The following is a 27760-nucleotide window of genomic DNA, read 5'->3' on the forward strand; positions in this document are numbered from 1 at the left end:
CATATACCTCCCACCTCAGGAGTTACTTCTCAGTTACCTAAATGAGTTAAGGAAAATTCTCTAAATCCTATATTGAATTGTTTTAGTACGATTATTTATTTTTATAGTGAGGATACTGAAATAGACTATCAGTTTGTTTTACTCTGTGAATGAAAAGAGGAAAAGCATTAAAGGCAACGAGTAGTTTCACAATGGCAGGGAGGTATATCGCAGCCGCTCTGGAAAACAGCGTGGAAGTTCCTCAAAAAATTAAAAATAGATCTACGAAAAAAAAAAAAAGATCCACTCTATGGCCCAGCAATAGCACTGCTAGGAATTTACCCAAGGGATACAGGAGTGCTGATGCACAGGGGTACTTGTACCCCAATGTTTATAGCAACACTTTCAACAACAGCCAAACTATGGCAAGAGCCTAAATGTCCATCAACTGATGAATGGATAAAGAAATTGTGGTTTATATACACAATGGAGTACTACGTGGCAATGAGAAAGAATGAAATATGGCCCTTTGTAGCAACGTGGATGGAACTGGAGAGTGTTATGCTAAGTGAAATAAATCATACAGAGAAAGACCAGATACCATATGTTTTCACTCTTATGTGGATCCTGAGAAACTTAACAGAAGACCATGAGGGAGGGGAAGGAAAAAAAAAAGTTAGAGAGGAAGGGAGCCAAACCATAAGAGACTTTTAAAAACTGAGAATAAACTGAGGGTTGATGGGGGGTGGGGGAGAGGGGAAAGTAGGTGATGGGCATTGAGGAGGGCACCTGTTGGGATGAGCACTGGGTGTTGTATGGAAACCAATTTGACAATAAATTTCATATTTAAAAAAATAACAATGGCAGGGAGGTATAAAAGAGCAACACATGGCAAGGTAGGAGGTGAAGGTTATCCATATTCTATCTCAAATATTGGAAAGTTGTAAGCATCAGTATGTACAGAAAAAGACGCCACAAAAACATGTCAGTCATGCCGCTGATTGCTTAGTGAGAGGATTCATAGGTGATAAGTGACTTTCTAGTCCCTATGCACAGTTGTGGCTGGCCTCTTGTGATGGCTCGATTGCTATTAAATAAATAAAAATTTAGACAGAAAAAAAAACTGCTCAAGAAAGGTGTTATTTTCAGTGGGGAGTGTTTATTAGAGGAAAAAGTAAATATGAGAAGACTGCAAATAAAAAGTTGTGTTTTGGTACCTCAAACAGAAAAGCAGCAAATGCTAGTAGGAAATGAGACATGAAAGAAAGGCGAAAATACACACAAGTATATGTACATCTCAGAAAAATAAAAGATATAAGCAGACATCCTGAAATACACTGCCATTTGATCTAAACGTCTCTCCCCCTCTTACTTCCCATGTCAGCCAAGGATGATGCCAACACCGGCGTGCCAAGGTTTTGTTCTAAAATAAAACGAATACTCATCAGTGTTATCTTCTGGGAGGCCAAAGCACACCGAGAATGTATGGCACAACCTCAAAGCATTCATTCCACATTAAACAATTTCAAGCTGCGAACATTATTTCAAAGGACTAATCTACTTTTTGATAAGTAAACCAGCACACAACAGCAACCAACGACAAAGGATTAGCTGTGTCTTCAGTGAGAGAAAATCTCCATGTCCTACTGGTATTTTCCACAATCCCAGACAGCCAAACAAATACAGATGGGCAGACAAAATGCTTTCAAGAAATTAGATGATACGCTGGAGTCATGATTCACACACAACAGTTCCTAAAAGAGTTTCAGGATTCCTTATCTCAGAGGTGGCTCCAAATGTTTTTTTAATCCTATGCAAGTGGGATGAGACATATAGACTCTTCCAGAAAACTGCACTCAAACTATTTTGCATATGTTTTCTGAGATTCACCTAAGAAGGGGTCATTAGTGAAGAATATCTATTTGAAGTGACATAGATTTGAAAAGGGAAACTTCCTTACAAATGACGAAAAGGCATCAGTGTCTTAGTTCTCACACTAAACCTGTAATTTACAGAGCACTTTTACAAATCTAAGCTCACTAGAATCTGATAGTTAATGCTGAGACAGACCTAAACAGTTATTCCTGTTTTACACCTGAGAAAACTGAGGCACAGATTTAATGACTTGCCAAGAGTATCCAGTTAATAATTAGAGGTGGTATTAAAATGTAACTGTTTGATTCCTCATCCAGAACTTCACTGCTACCAGAAAAAATACATATATATAGTGTAATGTCTGCCCCTACCACACAAAATCAGGCATGGGCTGGTTCAGGGAATTCTATACACTAACCCTCACTTGCCTCATCAATAAAATACCTCTTCTTCATACTGCTTTAAGAGTAGACAACTTTTCCAAGCACATGAAGTATCCAAATCTGTTCACTACACTGAATGAGCATCTTTCTCTGTGGTTTGATGTCTAAGCTTTCTTCTCCACATAGACTGATAGAGCCTTTCCCTTAAGCGGGGCCAGTCACATGAACACTTATCACTGCGCCTACTACAATACAGTGTTAAGTTAGGATCCCACAATGTCCTTCAACACTATCAAATTCCCAAGACAGTTTACCCCTGCATTTAATGACCCACCCGCTGTGTTCTGCTTGGGTTTGTGTGGTCATTCCAGCTTCTCCTTTCGTGCTGGTGGCGCATTTCTGTTGTTGTCATTACTTTAGCTTCTCCAAGCACCAATTCCCTTCTACTACTTTGCTTCTTCTCACTTGCCACATGGAGTGACAGATGAGAAATTTATGTATTGGAATTCAGAGTCCCTCTGTTTAGTAAGGTACAAAAGCTTTAATTCTCATGTTCTTGTCTATTCAGGGGTCTTTCTAAGATTCAATGATATTTGGATTCAAAATAACTGACCTCCAATTTACACAGATGGCACAAACTCTCATAAATTATTTATGGAGATTTGGTTTTTCTTTGAGTACAGTGATATTTCCTTAACAAAAGATTACCTTTGGTTCCCAAAAGAAATGTAACAGGATCCTATTTCATGCTTATAGAGTAGGGGCTCAAACATTACATTTGAAATAATTTTCCCGAACAGAAAAACAGAGGTTAAGAAATTCAGAAAAATATTACGAAGTATAATAGAGCAAATATAAACCTTTCCATTCTGGTTGTTCTTTATAATCTGTTGAATCATGCAGTAAATTAAGGGACGCAAAAGAAAATGGTTTTTAAAAGTAATGCAGGTACCAAACGACACTTCTACCATATAGAACTTAATTGTACTTTTTCCTTCGAATATTCACCATCAGTTATTAAAGACATGCTTTATCTTTATAAAAGAAGAATGAAATGCAAAAGAGATCAACACAAAAGGCCTTAGCTTGCATCTAAAACTCTTCTCCCACCTAAGCAGAAAAACTGATGAAATCCAATTTTAACCAAAGTACTTGATTAATGGTGAAAAGTCCTACAAAAACAATCATTTGCTATGTAACGGAATACCAAGAGAGAAGTTATAGGATATATTATGGCCAAAATAAGATAAAATCCATATTACTAGATTACATGTTCATGTTTTTCTGCTGGTATTATGTAAGAAATCAGGTATTATGTAAAAATTCTTACTTTTACTATTGCTGAGTCTCACAATGGCACGATTAGAAATCTCTAATATATTTCTATATTTCATCATTTTCTTCCACTTTAAGGAAAGGACACATCTGAGTAGCAGAACAGCGGTCTGTATAATCGAAACAGTAGCACTATTAAGCATTTCGTGTGGGCCAGGCAGTGTTCTAAGCATCTGACATCTATGAATTCCTCACAGCAACCCTGTGAGATGAGGAGGCTGAGGCTACAAGAAGATAGACAGCTTTCCCACAGCGGAGCCCGTGTGCCAGCACGGGTGTCCAACATCATGTCATTATGTTAAGTCACCTCCTATGTTAAGAGTATTTCACTTTAGTACTTTATAGTACATTTTCTAGATCTCGTCCTTCCACACTGCCAACTCCACTAACTACGCTTAAAAAGAAAACAAAATCATTGGAGAACTCATCAACACCTCCAAGTTCATTAGAATAAAATCTATTTGTGGCTTACGTACGGCCACGTGAACGGTCAAGCAGCGTCCTGTTTTGTTGACACATTTTAGGAGTGTAGTATGTAGGAAGAGACAGCCCAGAAAACTGTCTTCTAAACTGCTAAAAAGGACTGTAACAATTAATGTCGATATAAATAAATCTTTAACAATTGAGATTTTATACAACTTTTAAATGAGAACCAAAACATATCCCCTCTCTCACTACCTCCAATCTTCCAAAAAGCCCAAACAAAACCCTAATGAAATGTGATCAAACCAATGAAACACAAACCCTTCACACATTTAAGCTGTTTAGTTTTACTCTTATTTTATTCTAAACATAAATGAAACTCAAATAAAAACAGCCCCTACAATGTTCTTCCTTTGGCAAAAAAATGTTTTTTAACAGCCCATCACGTCAAAGTACATGGAAATTTTTAGTTCATTACCTGCTTCTTATTAACATTCAATGACTTGTTTTTTTAAAAATAAGAACACAAACAAAAGAAGACAAAACCTGGAATCTGGAAAAGCATGAGCTCATAGCAGTCAAAGATCTGCACCGAAAAGCAAATAAAACCTTTCAGGTAACTTTTCCTAAAAATTGGAACACCTCATATTCCCTGTGAAAAAGAAATGGCATTTTAAATTCAAAGACATAGAGACTTACTATAGCTCTTGTACATATTTTTTAGTATTTACATTTCAACAGTATTTAGAACAGCAGTATTTTTCTATCATAGCATGCTCACTCTTAAAATTTACTTAATGACACCTTGAAAAATTAAGCTCTATTTTTAAACCCAATGGTTTCTTATAGGTCATGAACATATCTGATATGCTTTGTGTGAGAAATCACTAAAAGCATTTCAAAAGACTTTTTATAAAAAACAGAATGATACCCACACCAAAGGCTTAAGGGAATTTAATTACTATGCTGTCACCAAATGGTTATAATCACTTCAGATATAATTAGTTCTCAATACTTAAGTTTGATAGACTGTTTTCTTCTTTAGGTACCAAAGATCATTTTTTTGCATTCTCATTAGAAATTAGTCTTTATCAGAAATAGTATCAAAGGAAATAAGAGAATGTTTTACAAGATACCAGCCTGAATACAGGGGATGGGAGTGGAGGATGAAAAAGCTATGGTTCCAGCAACAGAAGACGTCAGGATTCTTCTGATCCTGCTCAAGAACCAGATTCCATAAAATCCGCAACAGAATGAACTATTCTGGGTAGGAGGAAACAGGAAGAAACACCTCCGAAAGAAATAAAACGTCCAAAACACACTGGCAATATAAAATCACCCACTGAATTCTGCACAATATACCATAAGTCTGAAGTAAATAAGCTATCACTTTAATCAAACACCATCAGTGTTATCACAGGGAGCATCACGTATCCACTAATGGATACTAAATGCCAAATTAAACTACATTGATTTAATCAACTTGAAGTGTGACGCTAACGGAAAAAAAATGGTTAATGCCTGAAACTTGAGTAAGGGAGAAGTAAAACCAAAGAGACAAACGAAGCACAAGTTTTCACAGTACATAGTCAGAGATAAAGTAATATTTGGCAAAATCTTACTGGTTGAGGTATCTAACTCTGAAAGCTCAGTGGCACACACTGTATAGGAGATGATTAAAAATGGTTTGTGATCTAATAAATTTCTACATTTTGTTGTTGCTACTATTGGACAATGAAAGAAGACAACCAATTTTGGTCAGTCCTGGTAAAACATTAAGAGGTGGCAACTGACTTTGAAAAACCCAAGGCCAAGAAAAAATTGAAACCTTTTCTGACATAAGCATCTCCTACACAGAAGAAAGTTTACCAACACAGCGGAAGGAGGGACAGTAACACAAAGCCTATTTTATATATTTTAGTAAATACCACTCTAATTGATAGTACCCACGACCGCAGTGAGTCTCAGGGAACTCTCCTCCAGTCATTTACTTACCTCCACTGCCCGCATCTTGCTCTTCGCCTTCAGGAAACGCAACCTGGCTTGGCAAGCTATTCCTAGACCGAGTGACCGTCTCTAACTGGGAAGCCCGGCCCAATAACGATAGCTCATCTAGCACCTCTCCCTCTTTGGCCTCGAGATCAGATTTTGAAGTGGTTAAGGGTTTTATACTTTCGGGTGCCATCAGCCTATTGGAGTCATTCAAACACGCTACTGTGCCACTGTCCAGGCTCAACACTCGGGCCCGCGTCTTGGCACTATTTGTGCTGGAAGTCCGACGTGTCGTCCGCTTTTTGCAAGTTCCTTCGGGACCCGGATGGGCTTTGTGTGTGTGCTCGGAGTCAGTGCCCCTTTCTTTCGGGACGTGTTTGGTCTTTAGAGCACTGCATCTGCCCTCCGGAGACTGACGTGAATGAGAAGTGGTGCTGGAAGAGCTATCGCTGCTGACCTGGTGAGCAGACTGCACACTTGATGCTCTGCTCAAGTCACTTTGGTCGCTAGAGTCCTCATCGTGACAGAATATAGCACTATGTGGCTTTGTGCCAGCAACACCTCGGAAGGACACATAGTCCCTATGCCGACTTGAATCAAAACTGCTGGCCCGTTTTTTTCCTGTCCGTCTCCGGCCTGACTTATGGGCAGAGGCTGTCCGGTGGATCAAGCTAGAGGATTTAGGTCGTACATCCCCTTCCTTTTGCTTTCCACCACCGTCTTTACCAACTTTTGAGTCCGCTGAGACAGCTGACTTTTCACTCTGCTCGTCTTTGGGGTCAGCGGTTTTCCCAAGCGGTCTGTCCCCCTGGGAAGTAAATTCGTTTGCGTGGGGATTCTTGTTGGCTTCTTCAGATGCAGAGGTGCTGAGACCTTTCTGATTGTGCATATCATCACTGGGATCCTTGGCCTCTTGAACCCCACTGTTTGTACTCACTTCCAAGGCAGTCTTCTCACTGTTAGTCCTTTTGTCACTGGTACAGCTACTCTGGTCCTCTGGGTCAGCACAGCACTCCTCTTTCTTCCTACCGCTTTTCTTTCCTACTTGAGGGGACTCCTCATGCTCCGACAAGATGCTCTCTATATGAGTCGAGCTGGTCTGCTCACTTTTGTAGCTGCTGACGGTACTGTTGGTGTCACGGTCCGTTCCACTGCAGTAGCTCTCTGTCGACCCACTGCTCCGCGTGCTCAGGCTCCTCAGGCTGTCCACGCTTTTGTCTGCTTTCAAAGGTTTGCTCCTCCCACTTTTTGTAGGTGGCTGAGAATTACTGTTTTTCAGCTCACCAACGAGCTGAAATTCCCCAGATAAACAAGCATTTTCCACCAAGGATTCTTTGGATCCAGAATGAGGCTTGGAAGATTCTAACTCGCTAACCGGATCTAACCCCCGTCTTTGCTGATAGAGAGGGAAGTCGTTCAGTGAAGTGTCTGGAAAAGCCACAGCAGAGCTAGAAGTCCGTGGTACCCCTCGTGGCCGGTGATCTTTCCTGTAAGAGTGTGAATGTAAAGGGACGAGAGAAGCCACTTCTGTGTCACAGGTGTTGGACAGAGACTGATCGATGTGGTGGTGGTGGCCATGACTCGGCAAGCTCACTTTGTCACTAAAGTCCCTTGGTAAGTCCTGTCCACAGGAGGATAAGGAAGGCTGAATGGAGATGAAGGAATCATTGGAGACCAGACGGAAGAGCTTCCGATCAGTTGCCAAATCTGTTTCAAACACATATTTGGAAATGTTAACACAAATCTATGATCTGCTTATATACTGTTTAACAATGGAAAGAACTCACAGCATACAGTAACTTGAGGAAAAACAATTTCCCGAGTAGTTCACTGAATACAAGTTGGCAAGTCATTCCAAAGAGTTGGTTTTTATTTCACAGCTGGACAAAGAAAGCATTCTATTTACAGAATGAACTGAACTTCCAAATCCTCGAATGGCCTGAGAAAAGGTTCCATACACTATCAACAATAAGGGGCAACATAGGATTATATTTAAAACAGCCCTGGATTTTTTTTTTTTTAAGATTTTATTTGAAGTAATCTCTACACCCAACGTGGGGCTTGAACTTACCACCCCAAGATCAAGAGTCACATACTGTACTGACTGAACCAGCCAGACACCCCATAAAATGGCCCTGGACTTTTATGTGAAGTCTGTCTCTAGCTTACTAACTGGATAGCTCTGGTTTCCACGGCCCTGGTTTCCTCATCTATAAAATGAGATCTCACTAAGTAGTACCATGAAATAATGGAGTTAATGTGCTTAGCACAAGCATTTCTTAGCATAATGCCTGGCACAATGAACTGCAGCTATCATTATTTTACCTCTCTAACACAATACAAAAATTTTTGAAAAACCAATGTGATTATCTTACAAATCAAAAAAAACCTAGAGTAATTTGAGAAAAAAAAAAATCAAAAGGCTGACCAATCCATAAAGAAGATGCAATATAATGATGTAAGATGTCTTGCTGTTCACAATGACCAAAAAAATTAAAACAGTTGTAGAACAAAATACTGTGTTTTCTCTTTCATCATTCATGCAACAATTACAAAATGCCTCATGAAAAACTACATATTCCTGTATATCTGTAAGACCATTCCTTTAACACTCCACTTAGGGCAGTTATTAGTGACTGGAATTACCATACGTACTATGTATACAGATATAAATAAATCCACCTACCCAACTACACTGTAATTTATCTTGAAATACAGTTTGGCAATTGAAGAGTACAATAGCTGACTTTTTATATACTTTTTGACAGACAAGGATGACTGAATCTGCTATTAGCTCAATAAAAATTATCTTATTTGTTATAACCGCATAGAAAAAATACAATTAGTAGATTCTATAGTTGACTCACACTCTTCCCAGGCAAGCTCAATAATAAAAGCATACCTTCCCCTCTAAGATTAATATAAAATAAAAATGAATTACTAGAAATGTGTATGTACTTTTAAAAAATCTAAAGCTAGGGGGGCCTCGGTGGCTCATTCAGTTAAGCATCCAACTTCGAGTCATGATCTCACAGCTCACGGGTTCCAGCCCCATATCGGGCTCTGTGCTTACAGCTCACAGCCTGGAGCTTGCTTTGGACTCTGTATCTCCCTCTCTCTTTGCCCCTCCCCCGCTCATGCTCGCTCTCTCAAAAATAAACATTAAAAAAAATTTTTTTTAGAAATGTAAACCTAGACTAGATTTAAATTAAAAACTTAGAAACAGCCTCTAGAATCTACCATATAAATTGATTTATAAATGACCTATTAGGCTTTATCTTATGTTTTAAAGTCTTCAACTTAAGTATAAAATTCATGTTCTTTATCATTTGTCCAAAACAGCTGTCACTGTATTTGGGGTTCTGATATCTCTAAATATCAAAATTTAAAAGTTAGCATTGTATTTACTTTTTTGTAGTATTAAACTGTAAAGTTATTTCTAAAAACTCTATAATAAGCGATTATGAAATAGGATATTCACATTTCAAAGTTATGAATTTTATAGGACGAAAACTTAACAAGTTACTGAAAATCACTAACTCTAAAATATGAGAAAAGACTTAAAAAATGCTATCAAAACCAATTCCAAGACATTAACAAACCAGAAACATATTTTTCATTTAAAAAGACACACGCAAACTTACTTTAAAAGTACTTTACGTGTACTTTTTCCAATGTTGCTAAATATACCATAAAAAAATCAAATCTTGGGGCGCCTGGGTGGCGCAGTCGGTTGAGCGTCCGACTTCAGCCAGGTCACGATCTCGCGGTCCGTGAGTTCGAGCCCTGTGTCAGGCTCTGGGCTGATGGCTCAGAGCCTGGAGCCTGTTTCCGATTCTGTGTCTCCCTCTCTCTCTGCCCCTCCCCCGTTCATGCTCTGTCTCTCTCTATCCCAAAAATAAATAAACGTTGAAAAAAAAAATTTAAAAAAAATCAAATCTTGTCAGGAAATCTTAGATGGTTTTAGGAGACTTTCAAGTAAATACGCTTTCTTAGATATTTTCCTCACTGGTAGCAATATGGTCTAAGGCTCAAATCAATACACAGAGGTACTATTTTCATCTAATCAACCTTTTTACCAATAATTTCTACCAGTGGCATTTAGGATAAGAAAGGCACACCCACATACTGCTCATGGGGATGCACCGGCGTAATCTTCTATAAAACAATCTAGCAATGTGGCCAAAAGCCTCACAAGAGTGTACATACCCACCCATGATCAGTAATCTATTTCTAGAAATTGCTGCTAAAGGATAAAATCACCTATGTATATAAGGTTTTAGCAAAAAATTGTTCATTTCAGGTTGTTAACAAAACTTCTTAAAACATAAAAAGTATGAAAATGTCCAATAAAAAAAGGTCAAATAAATTGGACTGTCTATTAAAACATCACACAGGCACTAAAAATGTTTTCAAAGATGACATAATAAAGTGAGAAAATACTTGAGTGAAAATGATGGCACTATATAAAAAGTATGGTTCCAATCTGTAACAGTTAAAAAGAATATTAAGAGTATATCTGCATATATGTGTAGGAATATTAAAAGTAATATACCATATTTAGCCATAAAAAGGAATAAAGTCCTGATATATGCTACAACATGCTAAGTCAAGGAAGCCAGACACAAAAAGCCACCTATTACATAATTCCATTTATATGAATGTCCAGAAGAGGCAATAGAGACAGAAAATAGATCAGTGGTTGCCAGGGGCTGGTTGAAGGAGGAAATGGGAGTATCATGGGTATGGTTTTTTGTGTTTTTTTTTTTGTGGGGTGACAAGAATGTTCTAGAATTGGACAGTGGTGATAAGTGCACACCAACTACTAAATACTAAAACTCACTGAATTGTACACTTTAGAAGAGTGAATTTTAAAGTACATGAATTATATTACAATACAAAAATAATTTTAAAAAGTGATACACCAAAAAATAAAGTTATGTCAGTGCCAAAAATGTGAATTATTTTCTTCATATTAACTGTCTTTTCTAAAATTAACATATGTCACTTTTATAAACAAAAACCACATTTTCCTCCTTTCTTCTGGATCATCTCCATCAGTTATAAGAAACAAGCTGTTATTTCTCTTACATGTTCTTAGAAAATCCAAATCTCTCCTTTATCCTCACCTTCCCCTGCTGGCTTTCACCCTGAGTCACTGATCCCCTTTACACAAATTCACCAAGAGTAGTCTGTATTCACTCTTTTCAGTTCTCCTCCTCTAATTCTCTCCTACAGGTACTCTGATCCCCCTCCATGAATGTGCTTATCAAGGTCACCAACAATCCAATGGCCAAGTCTCAGCCTCGTATCACCTGACCCATGGGCACTGTTGGACAAAGCTGAGCACTCCAGTCTCCTTGAAAATCCGGGATACAGCACTCTAGGCCTTCCTTGCACCTCACCCGCTGTTCCTACGGGGTCTCCTGCACCTATTACACCGGACTGGCTCAAAGCTCAATCCCTGGAACTTTTCGTTTTTCCATATACACTCCCTCTTTTCTCCATCTCATCCAGTGTTCTGGTCCCACGATAACTAAAATTCAGAAATACTTGTAATTAGCTTCCTCCATCTTCTACCCAGCGCCCACATTCAGATGGGATTAGGGTAAAATACTGATCTTGGGTAGGGAAAAAATGGGAGCGGCTGGAGACGGAAATTAGAGATAAGCCCTTCTTAAAAGCAAAAAATGAGAGCACACGTCCCCTCATCCTAGTTCAGTCTCAGTCACGTCCATAAAATGAGTGCCAACTAATCAATAACTGCTAACCAACTAACTGCTGCTGCCCTGTAAACCCAAACCAGCCAGACAGCTGGAAGAGCCCCAAGTGATAATTAAGCCAGAGTAAGCAACTGCCACTAGGTGGTGCCAAATCGTAGCCATGACCAACAAAATTGGATCAGGGAGCCTAACTCCATGCAGGCTTGCCAGTTACTTTATGAACTTCATGATAACCCAACCCACAGTTAACACGACACCCCCGCCCCCCGCTCTTTTTTTTTTTTGAATTTATACACTGAAAACTCATGAATTTAAAACCTCAACCCGGACTTCATACCTGAAATCCAGACCTACCCTAATTAACTACTAATTGTTGCCACTTAGAGGTCTAACAGCATCTCATACCTGATATGCCCAAAACTGAACCCCCCATCTTACCCTCCTCCTGCTCTCCCTACTCCTAAATCTGTTCCTTCTCAGCCTTCTCCCCTTCCATCCTCCCTGTCACTTAACCCAAAAACCTTACAGTCATCCATGAGTACTATTTCTCTTATAGGATATATCCTAATCCATCAACATCAACATATCCTGTCCCTAATATCTTCTACACACCCAATCAGACTACTTCTCACTGTCCTGCTCCGTGCCTTGGATTACTGCAATCATCTGGTAGCTGAGCTTCTGCTCCAGCCTCTGCCCCTTTTAATCATAGCCACAGTGATTCTGTTAAAAGGTAATTCAGATCATGACACTCCCTCTGCTCAGTACCCTTTAGCAGTTCCTAATCTCACTGGGAATTAAAACCACAATTTTTTTTTAATGTTTATTTTTGAGAGAGACAGAGACAGAATGCAAGTGGGGGAGGGGCAGAGAGAGAGGGAGACACAGAATCTGAAGCAGGCCCCGAGCTGTCAGCACAGAGCCCGACACGGGGCTCGAACTCAGGAGCTGTGAGATCGTGACCCGAGCCGAAGTAGGACGTTCAACCAAATGAGCCACCCAGGTGCCCCTAAAACACAATCTTTAAAATATCTTACAAGACTATACAGTTTGTAGCCTCACTTACTTCACACCAGCCCCACTATTTCTCAAACCTGACAGGCATGTTGTTACTTTAGGACTTTTGCCTGTGCTGTTACTCTTGCATAGAGACAGCTCATTTCCCCCCGAATATCCTGATAGCTCACTCCTTCACCTCCTTCAGGTCTTTGCTCTCAGCAAGGCTTTTCTTTGACCACTCTATTTACACTTAAATCCCCCCAACCCCCACCACTCCATATATATTTGATACTAGTATGATTCCATACTAATAAGTATGGAAGCCACATAAGAGTAGAATTTTTTGTCTGTTCACTGATTTATTTACGGTGCTTAGAATGGTGCTCAGAGCGTGTAATAAGCACTGAACAGTATCTGTTAAATGTTATCTGTGTTATCTGTCAAATTTTCAATGTTGTCATATTAAAATGTTACACGATAGATGTTACAAAACTATATAAAACAACAATTAAAAGCATGATTCAAAACTAGATTTCAATTCTAGGACTGCCACTTTGTAGCTGTGTGACTTTGGTCAGGTTTTTTATAACTTCTCTTTTAGCCATGATATGTCCATCTGTAATGTGAGAATCACATTAACATCGAAAGCTTACAGTGAAGATTAACTGTGTGAATGCGTATGAAATGCTTAAAAGAAGACCTAAACCAGAAGTTGACAAACTAAGACCCATGGAGCCAATTTGGCCCTCTGCCTACTTTGAACAAGGTTTTAGTGTAATACAGCCATGCTCACTCATTTATGTGCTGTTTATGGCTCCTTGAGCTCTACAATGGCAGTTGAGTAGTTGCAAGAGAGACCATATGGCCTATGGAGCTATCTGACCATTTACGGGAAGTCTGCTGACTCCTAGCATATATTAATAGTGTGCGCTCAGTGAACATTAGACATCACTATCTATGTCAGTATGTTATCTGCAGAGTAGGTTTGTGTGCATGTAATTCCCAACCCAACAGATTACAAAATTCTTGCTCAAGCATGGTACTTCCCAGATACAAAACAAAGAAATATGACCTATAAATGCAGCAGCACTAGCCCCTCTAAGATCATTACCTAATTTTTGAGACGTTCTGATTATATATCACAGAAAGGGATACTGTAATTCTCAAACTGATCAATTCGCCTTCACCTTTTATAAGAAGATAGTTTCTTTATTATACAGTATGTTTAGAAAGTTTAGAGGGGAGGGGTATGTTGGGAGGGATAGTCCACAAAAGCAAATAAATGATGGGGTACTGCAATTCCAAAAAGCAGAGTGACAGCATGATAAACTTATGTTCCAAGTACAGGAACAAAACACACTTGTAAGAACTAGACCTGGGTAAAACACTAAATTGAGAGGAAAATGTCATAATTTGGTGATCAATTTGTAGCTACATAAATTTCATAATTTAAAATATATTTTCTAACGTTTATTTATTTTTGAAAGAGAGAGAGAGAGACAGAGCAGGAGCAGGGGAGGGCAGAGAAAGAGGGAGACACAGAATCCAAAGCAGGCTCCAGGCTCTGAGCCATCAGCACAGAGCCCAACATGGGGCTCAAACTCGCAACCTGCAAGATCATGACCTGAGCTAAAGTCAGACTCTTAACCAACTGACCACCCAGATGCCCCATCATAATTAAGAACAGGAAATTTATCAGCTTGCCTGCCTTCTGAAAATCACTCATAGGCTAATAAAAACAAAAGGCTGGAAATAGGAAAACAGGTTTGTGTCTGATTATGTAACTTGGGATAATCTCCATTTGAAAACGGGATAACATATCCATCCTTTCATGTTTGAAAATTAATAATGAAACATAAAAATGTGGCAGTTCTTAAAAAAAAAAAACTCCATTAAATCTGAAATACTCATTTATAATGAAATTGAACAAAGGCAGGGAGAAATCACTTAAACCCCAAATTTCTATTAAAAATCTGCTACAGGAGGCACCATGTTGGAGGCAGACATAGTTTCTCTGTAAGTCCAACAGCAAATTATTTCTCTACCAAAACATACTGTTAGGCAAGACCTGAAGCAATTGACATTTAGGGGTCACACTAGATGGAAAACAACAGTTTCACAAGTAGGTTACTAAACCAGGCAAGAAGCTCTGACCCACTAGACTAGCAGATTATCTCCCATCTCATACTCACTCCAGGGCACACGCTCAGAAAATTTTTCTCTCCATGTCTACTTGGCAGAACACGGGTCAGTGAATTCCAGAAAACAAAAAGTACTTATAGGGGTGCCTGGGTGGCTCAGTCGGTTATGCGTCCAACTCTTGATCTCGGTCTATTATGCATCCAGGTCATGATCTCACAGTTCGTGAGTTTGAGCCCTCATCGAGCTCTGCGCTGTGTAGAACCTGCTTGGGATTCTCCCTCTCTCTCTCTCTCTCTCTCTCTCTCTCTCTTTCTCTCTCTCTTTCTCTCTCTGCCTGTCCCCAGTGCATGCATGCGCACTTGTTCTCTCAAAAAATAAGTGATTTTTTTAAAAAACCTTTACAAAAATTAAAAAAATAAAAGTACTTACAACACTGTTTTACTGTTATTCAAGTTAAGAATTTTATTTTAATTCTTCTTCAAAATATCATATTAATTTGTTATAAACTTATTACATGTTCTGAGTACCATTCTAAGTACCGTAAATAAATCCGTGAACAGACAAAAAATTCTACCCTTATGTGGCTTCCATACTGTTAGTATGGAATCATACTAGTATCAATCAAACATATTCTACAAAGTCATCCTGGACCCCATAATATATGGTATCAGTGTAAAGTATAATGTTCTTACCTTGTTCTTCACTTCCTTCCTTACAAAGACTAGAGCTCTGGCCCAGACTTAAACTAATATCATCAGAAGTCTTAGCGGTGTCTGTGTCTCCTACAAAATTAAGAGAAACGTGTAAGCACATTATATTAAAAGCAAAGGCTGTACGGTGTGGCATAACCAGAAAGGATGTCAACTACACTAATTTCCTATGTACTGTACTAGTACACGATAGCTACTAGAGCAGTTTTTGTTTGTATGGGTTACAATGATGGAAGATCACTGAACAGGAAGCATCACAGACTATCAAACCACATCTTTGTTCTCACAGCACTATAAGGCAAGTAATAAGGAAACCTTCACACTGCTAATAAAACTTCCTTTAAAGAAGCAATTTTCAGGGCGCCTGGGTGGCTCAGTCGGTTGGGCGTCCGACTTTGGCTCAGGTCATGATCTCGCGGTCCGTGAGTTCGAGCCCCACGTCAGGCTCTGTGCTGACTGCTCAGAGCCTGGAGCCTGTTTCAGATTCTGTGTCTCCCTCTCTCTGACCCTCCCCCGTTCATGCTCTGTCTCTCTCTGTCTCAAAAATAAACGTTAAAAAAAAATTTTTTTTTAAATAAAAAGAAGCAATTTTCTAAAAGAAATGTAAAGTTTGTAATAACAACTTGAAACAATATAAATTTCCTCCCCAGAGATAATTATAAAAAGTCCCCTAAAAAAGTATAGGGAAAAAATATGAATTTACCTGAAACAGATGTATGTAATAGGTATATATAAAAGACTCTTCCTCTTTTTTACTGCCTCATTTGTGCCCAATTTAAAGGTTTCACATAAAATTACTTAGTTTTCCACACCTCACCAAAACCCATGAAAGTATTGTCCTTCAAGGCAAGGAAGTTTCTTATAGAGCAAAACTTACAATTCATGCAATGTAATGCAAATGTTCAAATATGTTTGTGAGATTTGGATGATGAAAGGAGAACCAAATTTAAATCAAGTAACCTTTAATACAAGATACATAACTGTATCTACAAAATAATTTCAAGAATGATTTTTCATTACATGTGAATACACAGTACTGTTATCTTTATTACATCCAAAAATGAAATGGAAAGTCACAGGCAACTTTCAACTTAGATAATGTCTACCTTTAATAGTTGCTGCTGTTCCAAGACGAGAGGAACCAGATCCAATCTGAAAATTATATTAAAACTAATTAAAATGCTATATATCATTATCAATATAGACTAGCAAATTATCAAGCAAAACTTTCATATTATTAAAACATGCTATCAGTTACTTTATCAATATTAAAAGATTCCCTTTGGGCATGTTCTATCAGAGCCACATAACCTATTTGTTGTAGCACATTCTGCATATATATTACAGATGTGCCAGGGCACTGATTGAATCCCTCTGCATGCTTAGAATTGATGGACCCACAGAGCAGGATGCCTCCAACATCAAACAATCTATGTCATACAATTACTACCATTTTTTATATTGCATCATGACATGTTCACATTATAAACAAAAGCAAAACTGGGTGTTGAGTCTACCTGAAACAAATGCCCTTATCAGGGTATATAAAAGGAAGGTTCTGGACAAAGCATTCACATATGCTACAAAGAGCAACGTAAATCTTGTCAACTTGTTAGTGTATCAATATGAACTTTCCTGAGTGCTAGACAAAAAGTAAGTAGTACTTCTTTGTAGACTGCTACTAACATCTTTAAAAAGAAAAAAACTAAGGAATCCATGAAAAATGACTTTTTAGCACTAGTTATAAACAGAAAACTAAAATCTATTGAGTTTTTAATGCTTATATTCCAGATGATAGAACACTCCTCTAAAATCTCAGTCATCATTCATTACACTACCATAAAAATCATATAAACAAATACCAAAAATTCCATAAACACATCAGGGAAACCAAACATAACAACATGACAGTTACTAAATCCGCAAGTCCTAGCAACTTTCTATAACCTGTTTTTAAGAGATATTAAAAGAACATAGTCAAGCAAATTTAATATTTTAGAATAAAATTAAGAATATTCATATAATACTTTGCATTTTACCAAATCCTTCCTTTCAATGAATCAACTGACTAGGCGTATAAAATAAGAAATTTGCTCAAAATGTAAGTCAATATTGAGTTTGAAAGGGCATGAGGATGGCAATTAAATGGTGTATACGTATGTAAAAACCCACTGTCCTGTACACTTAAGAAGTGTATACTATGCTGCATAATAGTTATATGTCAGTGAAAAAGTGAGTAAAAAAAAAAAGCAAATACAAACAGGTTAGAACTACTAATTCTTGATGTGGCCAATAAAAAAAATAAGTTTTGCAACATTTTTAAACAATTTATTAAGCTTGAGTCTCCTGATTTTTCCTTATCTTTGTTTTCAATTAGCCATAAAAAGCTCTGCAGTTAGAAAAAGATGTAAAAGCATTCTACTGCAAAACAAAGTTTCATTCTTACCACACCCGCTAGATAAGTTATAGAATTCATGTTATTTTCAACTAGAATAATAAACACATTATTCCCTAGATAGAAAAACAAGTAATAAACAAAAACCCCACTTTATGCACACCCTTCTACAAATTTAAACTTAAAAAAAAACTTTTGGGGGCACCTGGTGGCTCAGTCACCTTGAGCATCCAACTCTTGATTTTGGCTCAGATCATGATCCCAGCCCCATGTCAGGAGGCTGCTTAGGATTCTCTCTTCCCCCTGTCCCTCTCTCCCACTCACACACACGCTCGCTCTCTCTCTCTCTCTCTCAAAAAAAAAAAAAAAAAGCCAAGTCAAGGTTCACATCACCTCTTTCTATTAAAAAAAACAAAACTTGAATATGATTATGGTAGTCATTTGGTCACAACCACAGAAGTGTTCCCTTTTGTTTTCTTAACAAGATTCCCACTTTGCTCAGATGCTGAGTATCCATCTTTTGATCTCTGAGAAGGGGGCCCAGGCTCCAGTCTAGGGGTACGCCTTGGTTCCTGGTCAATGAACACAGGCAAGAGTTTGCGGGAGGGCTTCAGGGAAAGATCTCTGCATGTCTGAGGAGACAATCGAGGACAACTCTGCGCACAGTGCCCCCTGCTTCTTACTTTCCAGCAGGGTCATAACTAAAGCTGCTGTGCTCATTCTGCAACCCTGAGGGAAAAGCCAGCCCAAGTCCTAACATTACTGAGCTGAACAAATGCCACACAGCCCCCTCCATACCTGGATGACAAACATAAACTCTTATTTAAGTCACTTAACTAGGTGAGTTCTATTACTTGCTGGCTTAATGGACAGAATGGATGGTTATATTTTATTCTTCATGTTTTCCTGCATTATTTAAATTTATCCCCCCAAAATATAAGAATTGGGACTATTTACATATGAAACAGGGGATTGAGAAAAATGAACATCCAAATAGGAGTACATCCAAATAGGAGAATGCATTCCCCAAAATGTCACTGTAGAAAAACACTTAATGACATTAATATTCATGATATAGTCAATAAAGAAAATCAAGTTCCAAACAGCATGCATACTATAATCCCACCTTTTTTAAAAATGGTTTTTGATTATGACATTATGGATGATTTTTATTTTCTTCTGTTTGCTTTCCCTCACTAGCTATTTTTGTAAAAATGAACACATTTAGAAAATGAAAAATTTAAGGGAAAAAAAATAGTCTGCACAAACCAAAAGGGTCCGGTTGTTTCTTCTCTTTTGTAAATGCCATAGGAAAGGTCAGGAAGGATTATGGGTATCTGAGAAAAAAAATTCTTCCAATTAAAGAACAATCAGGCAAGGCCACCTCCTCCGTGCAGACTTTGCCCCTTCTTCTAGCTGGAAACAAATTATTTTCTCCTCTAAAATCATTATCCCCTTTTCTGTACCATTCCTATGACAATTATTACTTTCTATCTTATATTTATATTTCCTTGGTAACATATGTCATGTTTCTGACTTTGGTTATTTATGGCAAATCTACTACGAAACTGTCAAGTCTCTGAGGGTAAGACCCCCTCCCCACTCCATTCAAGTAAACTGACTTGAAAGGTATCTGGCACTAAAATATATGAAGGAAGACCAGTGACAAAAGGAAAGAGAGGGAGAGGGAGGTAGGGAGCAGTAAAAAAAAAACAAGAAAAAAGAAATGGAAGGGAAACAGAGGGTAGATGATGGAAGGGAGACAAAGGTAGAAGTGGCAAGAAGGAAACAATGATAATAACAACTGAGATAGAGGCACTATGCTCCAGTTCACTACCTAGTACTGAGGACATTCACACAAATAACTAAGATCATGTGTAATAAATGCTACATAATAAAATATGTACAAGAAATATAGTATGTCTTCTGGTAATATGGCTGCCAGCATACAAAAAGGCGGTAAAAATAATTATGCCAACCATTCCTTTTGTTAGGATAATACTAAAACACCAAAATCCATGTAGCACAATAACTTCCAATATTTGCCAATTTTTATTCAAGAGTTAATATTTTAAGGAAAACCAAATCAGGCATGCCATGCATTTGTGTGCAGACAAGCTTTAATAACACTCAGGATGGGAGTCCCCCATAAAACATGGTAGAGTTACTGAAGACGGCTGCACCCTTTCAACTGTCCTGCTGAAAAAAATGATAAAAAGTTTGGCTCTCCACAAGATTGTGGGGAAAACACAGGCTCACTCCCTAGTAATCTTACATTGCCAACACGTGTTAGTATGAACAAAGGCCAGAGTTAGTTAAGCATAGAAAACATGCAGCCATATTTAAGGGCTAAGTCATTTCATTTCGTAAAGAGACACAGAAAGCCAGGCTAACCAAAAGAGGGTTAAGGATAGCAACGTTTTTCTTTAAAACTGGTACTGTAAAAACCGAAACTTGAAAGGTATGAACCTAATTAAAATGTCAGTCCTTTTCCATAATGTTCTGTGTGTGTGTTTAACTCTGACATTTCCCATCTGCTTGTTATGGAAAGAATTCAATACTACACTACATTCAATCACAACTAAAACTGCAACCAAAAATTCACCCACTTGGAAGTTTAAATGATGAAATACAATTCAAATAGAGGCAAATCTTCTATACAAGACTCTATTCAAGATTTTTTTGATTCACAGAATATGGTGTTTTTCCTAATACTGTTCTGAGATAATGCAGGGTTAAACAATGTGGAACAGCAGAATACTGTGGGGCAGTCAGGATAATTAGGTCTGCTACTTGTTCCTTTCTTAAATGAAGAGCCAGGTCTGATTCTACCTCTAAAGTTCTACTATCTATGTAGACAAAGATAATTAGCACCTATTCACTGAAAGTCAACTCTGCACAAGGCGGGTCTATTAGCCAGGGGAAGAAAGAAGACAGTCTGCTCTGTAGAGGCTTACAGACTGCCACGTATGACCACATACCAAATCCCAAGTGCTAAATAAATACATCAGTAAGTGCTCCATATGCAAGAGAGAGAGGCAATACCACAAGGTCTCTGAAAATCTTGAGAAACAGGGATGGCTCTAACAAAAGTTAGAGTTAGGCCAGGAAGTTAAAACAAACAAACAAACAAACAAACAAACAAAAACCTAAGTCTGTGGAGCAGAAAGGAGGAAGAGTGATTTCAACCCACAAGTAGAGTAGTAGAACAGCAGAAAGACTGAAGTGAAAATCAAGAAGTGAGATCTAGACCCTAATACAAATCCGTGGTCTCCTCTTCTCCATAATGAAAAGGCTGACATAAAATAATCACCTACTACAACCCATAGTTATCTAAAGTTCTACCATGACAAGACTTCGAAGCTTCTGGCTAAGTTTCCCCTCTTATGCTTATGCAGTGTTACTCTAGCTAGCGGGCTCGTCTGCTGAGAGGGCAGGCAGGAATAAGCAGGACTTGGATTAGTGTGGGAGATGTTTAGGATGAAAGAGAGAAACGCAGCAGCAAAGGCCCGGCCGGGGTTACACACAATGACAGTACAGCAGGCATCAGTCACCCTTTGAGAGCATACTTTCAGAGTTACTATTTTAAGTTAAAAGTTACAGAATGGAAAGACATTAAAACTGGCAAAAGCAGATCTGTATTCTACATCTCACTCTATCACCAACACCTTGAACAGCCAGATTTTGAGAAAGTTTTTTTATTAAGTATAATCAACATACATGCTATCTCTTTCAGGTGTATGACACATTGATTCAACAATTCTACACGTTACTCAGTGCTCACCACAGTAAGTGTAGATTTTTAAAAATTTAATTTTTTTTTTTTTTTGCCATGTTTAAGCTAGGAATAGCCCCAGACATCTATACCCTTCCGATACAAAAAAAAAAAAAAAAAAAAAAAAGTGAAGGTAAATGAGACCGTGAAAGCCAGGACCTGATTTTCCGAAGGGCACTCAGCACAACTGTTGTGATCAAAACTACTGCAGGCAACGGTAGTTGCCTGCAGTAGTTTTGCTGAGCATGCTGCATGCTCAGCAAAAATGGACTTGATTAATGTGAAAATTCAGTTAAAAATAAGAATACTAACAAAAGATATTAATAAACAATCAAAAATGTATTAATCAGCAAGATAAACCCCAACACCAATGGACTATTACAGACAGAATTGCTTGAGACCACCATGAGGAGGAGAGGAGGGAAAAAGACAAAACAGCAGGTTCCCACCTGGTTACTTGGATCTAGGCCAGCATAAGAATTTCTTGAACTGCAACCAACTGGGGGTGTGGCCTCTCGAATGAACTCAGACATTTCAATCCCTCCACCAGGATCGCTGTGGGGAACATTGAGAAAAAGAGAGTAACTGTCATTATTCTGCCAGCAACGGTTTTTTATTATTTTTAAGTTATTATACCTTTTTCTATAAAACTAAAATATACTAATTTCTAACAGAGAGTATAGCAATTTAAAAAAAGATCATTCTTCATTCCTAAGTCTTATAGTCTGAACTATTTTATAACCACATCACTACTTGAAAATCTTTAAAACTCTCACCCAATCCAATATTAGAAAGCAGCCTTAATGACAATTATAGACACTAAATATAGCACGTATTTTATGACATGTGCCATAAAACCACTCTAGCAAAGACACGATTTGCCTTTTGCTCCCCAAGAGCAAGGAGAAACCAGCCATGGCAAACCCAGAAAGTAATCACATCTTAGACTACCAATCTCTAAGGGCACAGTCTCACTGAGCTGCAAGACACTGATCAACACGCAAAAGAACAGTCAGCCTTGTCAAACTACCTCTATCTGTAGTTTTTAAGTTAACAGCATTTAACTGCAATACTAACTTGTTTTACAGAAGTAGAAAGCTAAGATTTTAAGTTTTGTATAGAGTTAGAAGGCTTAAGTTTAAAAAGTAAAACGATGGGGCACCTGGGTGGCTCAGTCAGTTAAGCATCTGACTTCGGCTCAGGTCATGATCTCACAGTTTGTGGGTTCAAGCCCCGTGTCAGGCTCTGGGCTGACAGCCCAGAGCCTGGAGCTTGCTTCAAATTCTGTGTCTCCCTCTCTCTCTGCCCCTCCCCTGCTCTCACTCTGTCACTGAGTCTCTCAAAAATAAACAAACATTAAAAAATTTTTTTCTAATAAGTAAATAAAAATACAATGATGTGATGTGGTAAAACAGGTATTAGACAAGAGAGAAAAGTACTAAGTTCAAAGAACTGAAGAAATCTACATACAGTACTTAAAGACAAGAGGATCCCCAAATTAGGAAAAAACATCACACCAAATTTCAAAAAACTTAGAAAGTTTTATAATAAGGTTCTTTAGGAACATAACTTTTAGAACTCAGGCCTAAAAGTTACCATAATCCTATTTTTGGCCCAAAGTTTTTTACTCATTCTACTTCGTACATACAGAGGAAACACTCGATAAACTTTTAAGTTATTATTATCAGGGATGAAAGTTCTAGTATTAGCTAGAATTATAGTAGATATAAACCATCCTGCCATCCACCGTCTAGTTCAATCATCTGGTTAACAATAACACCAAAAAACAACCCAAAATTCTTCTGGTGAGCCACCTCATCCCAAACTCTTATATGGTTTTGGGTAATGTTAACCACATACTCTCAGGTTTGGGGGGGAGCACCACTGGCCAAAGTCGATCAGCATGTTCCGTTCTTTTGCTCACAGAACTTAGTTCCAGGATAAGCACAGGACCCAACTCAGGCTAGTATGAATCAGGCCGGGGGTGGGGGGGTTCTACTGTTAAGAGAGGATATTTCTCTATACCTGCTAGTGTTAATGCTGAGATGATTTAAGGCCTGGGGCTGCTGCAGCCATTTTATAACCATAAGGGGAGACGCTAAGAAACCAAGTGAACAAAAGGAGCCCAGCCTGGTAAAGATAAGTCAGGTCATGAAGTGACTGAAACTGCACCTTGCCAATTTGAAGACACCCCTCACACGTAGACTTTTCAGTAACGTGTGCCATAAATCCCCATAAGCCTATTTCAATGAGGTATTCTGACAGCTGCAATCAAAAGACACAGGCAAAACAGAATTCACTAGCCAGTATACCTTTCATTTAGTAAGTATTTATCACTACAGCTGTTTAAACTCTAGCAAATTTTTATTAATGGTCTCATAACCATCCTGTCCCTGGTTACTTAATGGGTTCCTAACTATCATGTTCACTAAAGAAAATTAGCTTTCTAACTTGCTATCCGTGCATAGAAATAAAACATACTGGAACGCAGGTACAAAGGTGACAGCCAATTCAGCACGCAAACGTCCAGACATGGAAAAAGTGAAACGTGCTCAGCTTTGTTAGCTGTTTGGTGTCAATCCGTACAAGACATGTAGGCCAGAAGGAGAAACCGCTAACTGGGCAACATCGTAAGTGGTTTACAGACCGCTATCACCACACTGAATGAGTGGGGAGGACTAACCAGCAACGTCACTGTTCTCTCCACCAGAATCCATTCTCTAAGTCACATCCCACGGAAATCAGAAGATGGAGAGCAGATGGAAATCATAAGGTGAGGATTAAGGAATCAAATATTCAACCCCAGAGAAAGGATGGAGAGCCCTCATCTTGTCCAGTTTATATACATCAACTGTACCGGTAAACAATTCACATTATCATTCAATTCATCCATGTAAACTCTGCAAATCAATAGTTTCTAATACATTCATCAACTTATACAACTATCACCACAATTAATTTTAGAACATTTGTACCACCTTATTAACAAACCTCTTCACTGTTACCTCCCCAACCCCCTTGCCTTCCACCCCCAGCCTTACATAGCTAGGAATCTGTTTTCTGTCTTTCTAGAGTTGCCTATTTTGCACATTTTATATACATGGAATCATAATACGTGTGGTCTTTGTGACTGGCTTATTTCACCTAGCATAATGTGTTCAAGGTTACTCCAAGTTGTAGCAACTATCAGTACTTCATATTTTTATGGCCTAATAATACTGCATTATTTGGACAGGACACATTTTGTTTACTCATTCATCAGCTGAGGGACAATATTGCCTAGTTTTATATACCACTTCTGACAATAGGTACAAAAGATTACAATCTGAAGGTAAAGTTATTATAAATAAATAAAAGCAAATATTTATTAAGTACTTAATACATTCCAGTCACAGGGGCACATGCTTTATTTGCATTTTCTCACAGAATATCCTCCTAAAATCTACAATATAAATACAATTATCCTCGTTTTACAGATGAAAAACTGAAAACCAAAAGGTGTAAAAACCTGTCAGAGGAGTAAACGACATAAGCTGAATCACTGGTATATGCAGTTCAGGTGGAAAAGGAGGATACAAATAATATTTACACAGTACTCTACAATGTGTTATATCTGTTCTTTTTCCCCCACACACCTTAATGTAGGTTCTCATGGCCAGTGAGAATTAAGACAAGATCTGAACATCTTGTCTGTATAGCTTTGAAGTCCACTCAAAGACACCAACACTTGCCTTTCAAAAAACAAGCACTGAAGTTCTCTTTCCAGTTCAAAGCCAAAAATGAACACCACTGTCTAAAGAAAGATTTCTTAATCTCAGCACTACTGACATTTTGGGCCACTTGGTTCTTGATTGTGGGGGACCATCTTGCGCACTGTAGGACAGTTAGCAGCATCCCTGGCCTCTACCCACTAAATGCCAGCAGCATTTCCCCAGTTGTGATAAACAAAAAATGTCTCCAAATATTGCCAAATGTCTCCTCAAGGGTAAAATCGCCCCCAGTTGACAAACAATGATCCAGAACAAATGCCCAATGGCCAAAACAGAGAGAGAAGCAGGAATTGAAGGGGGCAAAAAGGATGAATGAAAAAATGGACAGCAATTTTTGTAACAAAATAATCCTCTAGCAAAATTACTATACCTCTCTTCTCTACAAATTCAGAAGAACTTTTAGCCAGCTGTCGCTGTCCTAAATATAGCTAAACACACAAAACGGCTGAGTAAGAGTTTTCTTTATTAGCAAGACTTGCAGATTTTCGGCAATGGCAATTTCAGCACATACCTGGAAAGTATAGTAGTTTACAATTCTCACAGAGGCAAAGTGGTCTACTGCAGTAAGCAATACACCAAATTCAGGGAATCTCTACCTTTATGCCTTAATTTCCCCATCTGTTAAAAAAAAAAAATACCAGGTACACGGAGAGGCAGAAAAGCAGAAGGGGTCTAATCTGAATTATAAAGGAGACTTCACAAACTAATTTGTTGGTTATTAGTATCATTAATTGCTCAGGCTTTAATCAAAAACTTCACAGTACCATTTCAGTACTAAATTTACAAATCTAATCTAAATTACAATGATGTTCATAAAAATATAATAAAAACAAAATCCTTAAACAAAATAAATCTTCAAACACTTTAGCCTAAAATTTACCTACAGTTTAAATGGATCCTTAATTTACCATGAGAAACAGAAAATATGGTCTCCGATATACTTGTATTCCAGTCCTGAAATCGTATTGGAATCCAATGTGAAACATTAGAAGTGTAATACAAACATTAATGACTTTGACTCTTTTTCTAAGATAAAGATTTAATAAGCATTTTGAACTGCTATCCCAGAGCCAATGAAAACCAGAAGGCTCAAGTAGTCCTACTATATTCATTCAGTCATGCAACAAATTGACAACTATACTGTATCAAGCACAGTGACAGGCTCTGGAAATAAAGTATTTTCCTGTTCATTTCTTCTCTTCAGAACAGAATGTGAAAGTCCCAAGTGGGAGGGTGGGGAAAACATGTCAAGAACAAAAATCTACAACAAAGATCTCATTTAATGGTGAAACTTTAAAAACACTATTTAAGGCTAGAAAAAGACAAGGATGTAAGCCAATACTATTTCATTTTAACAATGTGTTAGAAATCATAGTCAATGAAAAAGTTAAATAGGGAGTGGCTCAGTTGGTTGAGCATCTTAACTTTGGCTCAGGTCAAGATCTCACGGTTCATGGGTTCGAGCCCCACATCGCACTCTGTGCTGACAGCACAGGATTCTGTGTCTCCCTCTCTCTCTGCTCTTACCCCACTCGTGCTCTGTCTCAAAAATAAACAAACATTGGGAAAAAAAAGTAAACTGCTATATTTAAAGGGAACTAAAAGGTAATTATAAAGAAGTTTTATAATAGAAAAGCTGTAAAATAATTTGGCAAAGTTAACAAAAGCTATGCAAGCCTTTTAATGGAGCAATGATAAATCTTTATTGAAAGATATGAAAGAAGATTAAATAAATGGTGATTTGCTATTGTAAAGATAATGATTCTCAGCAAAAGAATAAAAATCTTAAGTTCTTGTAGACTTTGCCCAGCAGACCATACATTTTATTTCAAAAACAAAGAGCCAAGAATAAAAGTCACTCCTGAAAAAGAACAAAGTAGGAGGTCTGCCCCCCACCAATTATCAAGTTATATTATGAAGCTACAGTAACTGGGATAGTGTGGTAACGGCACAGCATAGAGAACCAGATCAACAGGACAGAAAAGAGAGGCCAGAAACATACCCACCATATATGGAAATTTAACTTATGACAGAGTACTGCAGATCACCAAAGAAAAGATAGTCTGCTTAACAAATACTGATTAAACCAGTTATTCATAAATAAGTCTTGAATCCCTACCTGACACTACCAATTAAAATAATTTGTTCAAATGAGAAAACAAAAGAAATGTAAACTTTTAAAGGAGAATATAAGAGAATATATTTCTGATCTTCCTGTAGGAAATAAGTTCTTAAGACACAAAAGTGCTGATTACCAAA

The 27760-nt window shown here is 38.0% G+C and overlaps 1 protein-coding gene across 7 annotated transcripts in view; it reads right to left on the minus strand.

Moving 5' to 3' along the window:
* PCNX1 (pecanex 1) overlaps positions 1-27760 on the minus strand; it is a 169027-nt gene that overhangs the window by 96494 nt on the left and 44773 nt on the right. For 6 of the 7 annotated variants that reach the window (XM_086709392.1, XM_086709393.1, XM_086709391.1 and 3 more), the window contains exons 3-6: positions 22181-22286; positions 16668-16713; positions 15544-15633; positions 5991-7694 (exon numbers count right to left, since the gene is read on the minus strand). In XM_086709392.1, the coding sequence (XP_086565518.1) occupies positions 5991-7694; positions 15544-15633; positions 16668-16713; positions 22181-22286 (1946 nt within the window). Of the gene's footprint in view, positions 1-5990; positions 7695-15543; positions 15634-16667; positions 16714-22180; positions 22287-26012; positions 26122-27760 lie in introns of those variants that run through there. The other variant, XM_086709396.1, reaches the window with a different exon arrangement.

The sequence above is a fragment of the Puma concolor genome, chromosome B3 (assembly GCF_028749965.1).
Source record: "Puma concolor isolate L17-30 chromosome B3, mPumCon1.1.hap2, whole genome shotgun sequence".
Taxonomy (NCBI): domain Eukaryota; kingdom Metazoa; phylum Chordata; class Mammalia; order Carnivora; family Felidae; genus Puma; species Puma concolor.